The sequence below is a fragment of the Grammomys surdaster genome, unplaced genomic scaffold (assembly GCF_004785775.1).
Source record: "Grammomys surdaster isolate TR1022 unplaced genomic scaffold, NIH_TR_1.0 125750, whole genome shotgun sequence".
NCBI lineage: Eukaryota > Metazoa > Chordata > Mammalia > Rodentia > Muridae > Grammomys > Grammomys surdaster.
The window spans coordinates 112594-119237 of record NW_021620582.1 but is presented as its reverse complement, the minus strand read 5'-3'; the positions used below and the strand labels follow the sequence as shown (position 1 = coordinate 119237).

Sequence of the window (6644 nt, the reverse complement as noted above, 5' to 3'; positions counted from 1 at the left end):
AATATATCACTCTTCTAATAGATCCACACCTTTAAACAACACCACATTTTCCTTTTTTCTCCAACATAATATTTTTATTGATTATTTTGGAATTTCACATTGTGTATGCCAATAGCATATACTTCCTATTCCTCCAGATCAACTGCCCTGTGATCTTCCAGCCTAGAATAAGAAGGAGGAAGAGGAGGAAGAAGAGGAGGAGGAAGAGAAAAAGAAGAAGAGAGGGAGAGGAGGAGAAGGAGGAGGAGAAAAGAGGAGGTTGAAGAAGAAGAAAGAAGAGAAGAAGGAATACTACTAATACTAATACTAATACTAATACTAATACTAATACTAATACTACTAATACTAATACTACTAATACTAATACTAATACTACTAATACTAATACTAATACTAATACTAATACTAATACTAATACTAATAATACAGAAGACGACTAAAGAAAACCAAGTTCAATTTTGTGTTGCCCATATACTCACTGGAACATACTCAAACTCCCAGTAGCCAGCCTGTTAAAGAAAATTGAGTCCTTCTCCACCTCCATCCCCACCAGAAGTCATCAATTGTGGAGAGCTACACTTCAGCATCCTTATCACAATGTTCAACAATTCTCTTCAATAGCTTTCTGTCTAAACTGTTATTTTCTTTAGGGGACAGGGTCAGTAGGGGTAGGGGTTATCACAGTCTGTGTCCCCATTTCTCAACTGTGAGTCTGTAGTCATCCATACTACTGCAAATGTAGCTCCCTTGCTCTTTACAGAGAGCGGGAGTACAGATCATGGACTTGAACATGGTTTCTGGTGACAGCACAAACAGACATCTACATGGACTCTAGCTTCAGCCTGTGCAATGGACCTCAGCATCGTCTTCAGTGGCAGTATGGACCACGGATATCAACGTGACCCTCTGCTGCAACCTAAGCCACAGGTAACATCATAACCCTTGATGGCAGCACAGACCATGGACATCCACATGGCCTGTAGTGGTAACATGGTCCACTGACATCAACATGGTCCTGGCAACAACTCTACATTTTCTTAACTACCAAGAAAAAGTCTGCGATCTTTCTCTCCTTTTCCTTCTGTATTGGTCATTTTGGTAAATTCCTGGAAGATGGCGATTCTGGCTGAAAAGCCATGAGAACTTCTGGGTTATATCTAACTGAAACTTAGTACTCTTTCTTTGATCTTCCCTATCTCTCTCCTTGTCTTACTACCATGAAGCCTTTGGTAACTCTCCGCTTCTATGCCTCACCTTCATTAGATTCCACATGGGAACGGAGCTAAGCAGTACTTGTCTTTTTGTGCCTGGACTGCTTCCCTATAAGATAATGGTTTCTGATCCCATGTTTGTTATTAAAATTGGAGCATTTAAAAATTGTTTACTGACAGGGTCTCACTATGCAGCCTCAAATGGTTTGGACCTTGCTATATAGTTCCAAGGTGACTGAGAACTCACAGAGCTCCTGCCATTTGACCGCTGGGATTAAAGGCATTTACCACCATATCTGACTTAGACTTGATTTTTATGAGACCAAGAGAACATAGCTTGGTGTTTCTCTGTGTTGATGTATTTCAATTTTACTAGAAGGGAAAAAAAAAGCTTTGCTCACCAACTTCTACTTGTTTCACTGCTTCTCAGACGGTGACGCCTTAACAGGGTAGAGTTGGAAGTCTCCTAGAATTGTGTGCCATTTTCTATAGGTCCTCATTTTCCTTAACTCTAGACAATCTGCTAGAATTAACACATAAAAAAGCAAATATACTAAATTCCATGTAAATCCCAAGAGTTGAGAAAAGAATGCCCTTCAGGGGAAAGGAGGAAGCCCCTGAGACCACCTGGGGAGTAAAAGGTTGTGGTAATCCCTGAGAGGAAGCATACTCTTAAGAGAAGGTCACATGTTAAACATCTCAGCTAAAGTCCTAGGGAACAACAAGTCTCTGGAGTCTCCTGAAGTGAAGTGAGGTGAGCACAGATGTATCCATTCCCCTTTGTGAGTTTTCTTCACAGAGCTGTTGAGGAGATGCCTGATGCTGAGGTAAGGTGAGGCTCTACTGTGCTCATTGCTTTCTGCAGTACAGTTCCACTGTACTCCATTCCTTACATCTAGGACAGCTATCCTGCCTCTAAGAGAAAGATGAGTGGTCCAGATTATAACCAGCTCAGGAGATTATAGGGTGCCTTTTATTTAATAAATGTAACTATTTGGGGTTTCTTAGGAAAGAGTTAAAGCAAGTGAAGAAGAATAGCTTAGTGCAAAAGTTCCAAATGTGGAACAAGCACACACTCTTAATTCCAACATGCAAGATGTAAGAGCAGAAGGCTCACTGTGAATGCAAAGCCTGTATTCATAGCTAGTTCTGAGTTAGAAGGGGCTGTGTAGTGAGACCCTGTCTCTAAAGCAAGCAATCAATCAAGCAATCAAGCAAGCAAGCAAGCAAGCAAGCAAGCAAGCAAGCAAGCAAGCAAGCAAGCAAGCTTCTAACCAGACAAAGCCCCCAAATATTCAACTGTAAATATAGGACAAATATTCACTAGCTGAAAACTTTTGAACTCACCCTAAGTCACAATTGTGAAATGAATGATGAGTACCGGCAGTTACATTTAAAAATATGTTATTATTGTGAGTCTTAGAACATTATTCAGAAACAATGTCATTTCTTAGGAGTTGTCCAGTGGAATATTCCCTTTCTCAGGCTGCCTGGAAAGACAATGTGCTGAATGAGCATCCTGGGAAGAAGGTTTTTTAATCCAGGTATCACACTTGCACTGGTAGGTTTCATATTTGGTTTACTTCCTTCTACTGAAACAGAATGTATAAAGAAGCTGAACCCCGAGGATTATAGATGAAAAATTGCTTTATGATTTTAAATGCATGAGAAACACCATGAAGTGGTAGAAATTTCACTCTACTAACTTATACTTGCGAGTAACTTCAGGAAACCTAGCCAGTGGGGTAGAGTTAACTACTGAGTTGTCATTTTTACCTTCTGGGAGAGAAAAAATCAGTTTCCTCTAATAGAGTGACATTGGATATTTAAACCACTTCAGATAAGGCTTTATGTTCAGGAAGAGTTGACCAACATATAATGGACTCCACAGCATTTTTATGTGCTTTTATTAGGTTACAGTTTGGAATTTTCTTTTTAAGTGTGGTTTTATTTTTGTGTTTTTGGTTTTGGAGGGTCTGTTTTTGTATTGGGTATTTGTTTTTTTCAGAAAGAACTAAAAGTTGGGTGGATATGGAGTGCAGGAGGATCTGGAAGAACTTTGGAGAGAGGAAGAATATGCTCAAAATATATTTAAGTTTATATTTTATTTAAATAAAAATATAATTAAAAAGTAGCTTTAGAACTTCTAGAATATGGGGTTATGGGAATTTGCTGAGCCAGCCTATACCATTCATATGAAAGTTAATCACTCTTTTTTAGTTAAGCATTCAATCTTTGACATTTTATTACCTATCTACATTTTCCCCAAAGGCTTCCGAAAAAAAAAATAATTTTGCTGTTGATAAATCTCTTATAGGGCACAGCAGTAGGAAGGCTACATTGCATTGTGTTGTTAGTGCATGTGGGACACGGCCTTGCATTATTCACATTAAACAGGCACGATCTGTTTCTCAGAACAAAAATCTGGAAACTCAGGTCTCATGATTCTAGTTGTTTGTTTAAAAATATGTAAGCCCTTCTTCTATCATCTGTAGGTGAGAAAGGGGCTGATTTTTGTTTTACAAATAAATATCTGAATTCACTTACTGAGTTGCTTCAAGGAAGATGGTAAAGCATGTCTTTTGTAGTCACCAATGATTAGAAAGGTAGACATTGAAGCCTGGATGCCCAACCTTTCCATGTTTCCTTGAAAATCATGAGCAAGGGCTAGAGAGACTGCTCAGTAGTTAAGAACAGTGGTGATTTTTCTGGAGGTCCTGGTTTGATTTCCAGCATCCATTTGCAGCTCACAATCATCTGTTTTAGGGATCTAATGCCCTCTTCTGGTTTTGCATACAAAGGTGGGGCACAGACATACATGAAGGCAAAATCCTCACACACATAAAATTATATCATCATCACCACCACCACCACCACCACCATCATCATCATCTAATACATACAAAAAGAGACTTGAAGCAATATAGCCCAAATCTTTGTTCTCAGGGATCACAAATGATCTTTCCTTTGAATCTGTGTTGTTTGCTAACTTGTAAACTTCTTTTTCTTACACTTCTGGTGATCTCCAATACTCCAAATAAGAGATCTAAAATTGACAAAAAAATCTCAATATATATAATCTTTTGTTTTAAACTCTGTTTTAAAGGACATATTTTAATTACTTTTAAACTTATATATATGCATGTGGCAAGAGGAGAGGCAGGTATATGAGTTCAGGTGCCTGTGGAGGCACCCGATACCTCTGGAACTAAACTTCCAGGTACTTGTGAGCTGCACTACCTGGGTTTGAGAACTGAACTCAGCTCTTGTACAAAAGCAGTGTGTGCTCCTCACCATTGTGTGCCACTCAAGCCCCTCAAGACTTCATCACATCATTAAATAGTAACCTACTGTAAAACTATTATTGCTTAAATACATATAGTTGCACATTTTATTTATTCAATTGATAAATACATTTTTTGGCCATTGATACATAATTTACTGTTCAAATATTTGAAAATGGCCTTTCACTTTCTCCAAAAACATTAACCCCACCAGATGAAATGGGAGAAAATCTCCCTCCATTTCATCCTAGATCCCTTTATAAATTTACCTTCATTTTTCTTACCCTTAGAATTCACCAAGATGTGACTGTAAAACTCTTACTTCTCCTCCAGATATTCCAGGTTTGACCTGCCATTGATCACTGTAGCCTCCCAGGGACCTGCACAACTCACACAGGAACACAAATACATACATAATTAATAATAAAAATAAACCTCAAAAAAAGAAAAAACGGAAGACTCTCATTTTGTTTTCATTTCACCTAGGGAGGTCTCTGAGTATTATACTTAATTTATATGAAAAAGAGAATTTTTGGTATGCTAGCCAGACAGCTAGTATGGTATAAGAAACCTTTGGTCCAGAGGGTGGTGGTTCCATCTTCTTTCAGAATATTCTTTTCTCTTGTAGAACTTAAGTTTGACACTCAAAGACTTGCAGCTATGTTGAAAGCAAGGGAATTGCTGTTAAACTCATGTCTTTTCCCCCCTTCAGATATTTAGATCACATGAACAGATCAGCAACACATGTAACTGAATTTGTTCTCTTGGGATTCCCTGGTTCCTGGAAGATACAAATTTTCCTCTTCGTGTTGTTTTTGGTGTTTTATGTCTTGACCTTGTTGGGAAATGGAGCCATCATCTGTGCAATAAGATGTGACTCACGTCTACATACCCCCATGTACTTCCTCCTGGGAAATTTTGCCTTCCTTGAAATCTGGTATGTTTCCTCCACTATTCCTAACATACTAGCCAACATTCTGTCTAAGACCAAAGCCATCTCATTATCAGGATGCTTCCTGCAGTTCTATTTCTTCTTTTCACTGGGTACAACTGAATGTCTCTTCCTGGCAGTAATGGCTTATGATAGGTACCTGGCCATTTGCCGCCCCTTACATTACTCTGTCATCATGACTAGGAGGCTTTGTTGCATTCTGGTATCTTCATGCTGGCTCATTGGATTCCTTGGGTACCCAATCCTTATCTTCTCCGTCTCCCAACTTCCCTTCTGTGGTTCTAATATCATTGATCACTTCCTCTGTGACATGGACCCATTGATGGCTTTGTCCTGTGCCCCAGCTCCTATTACTGAATTTGTTTTTTATGCCCAAAGTTCCTTTGTCCTCTTTTTCACTATAGGATACATTCTTAGGTCCTATATTCTGTTGCTCAGGGCTGTTTTTCAGGTTCCTTCTGCAGCTGGCAGGCGAAAGGCCTTCTCTACCTGTGGTTCCCATTTAATTGTAGTGTCACTGTTCTATGGGACAGTAATGGTAATGTACGTGAGTCCTACATATGGCATTTCAACTTTGATGCAGAAGATCCTTACACTTGTATACTCTGTAATGACTCCTCTCTTTAATCCTCTGATTTATAGTCTTCGTAACAAGGACATGAAAATTGCTCTGAGGAAAGTTCTGTTAGGAATGAGAATTGTCAAAAATATATGAGTCAAAGTTGTGTCATATTTACATGTTCTAATAAAGAACAAACTGGAGATGTATCAAATTCATTCACTTGTCTTTACTCTTTGCTGTATTTCCTTTTTTTTTTTTTTTTTTTTTTTTGAGGTAGGGTGTCCTGCAAACCTGGCTGGCCTCAAAATCACTCTCTAGCCAAGGATGACCTTGAAAAGATCTGATTCCTCTGCCTCCATATTTCAAGTACTAGGATTATAGCTGTACACCACCATACCAGGGCTTTGACCATGTTTTAAACTACCAGTGATATTTTTCCAAAGTCTAAATAAAACATGATTCTTATGTGAAATGATCTCCTACTCAGATACTCATGGTTGTTCATTATACACCTCCTTCATCATTGTAACAAGACAGTGAAGTCAATTTTGTTTGTTTATTGATGTGTTTATATTAGTACTTGCAAAATGAGAACTAAAAATAACATTATAGTTCACACATAGTCATTACGCTTA

At 38.4% G+C, this 6644-nt stretch overlaps 1 protein-coding gene across 1 annotated transcript; it reads left to right on the top strand.

Moving 5' to 3' along the window:
• The first annotated feature begins 2706 nt into the window (after positions 1-2706).
• LOC114639756 (olfactory receptor 11H4-like) lies at positions 2707-6162 on the top strand. The gene is made up of 2 exons (XM_028788527.1): positions 2707-2772; positions 5208-6162. Exon 2 carries the CDS (start codon positions 5221-5223, stop codon positions 6160-6162), a length of 942 nt encoding a protein of 313 aa, XP_028644360.1. The 5' UTR covers positions 2707-2772; positions 5208-5220.
• Positions 6163-6644: the final 482 nt, after the last annotated feature.

Excerpts from the sequence above, each read along its gene's own strand:
- LOC114639756 (XM_028788527.1), top strand. The coding sequence starts at position 5,221 with ATGAACAGATCAGCAACACATGTAACTGAATTTGTTCTCTTGGGATTC.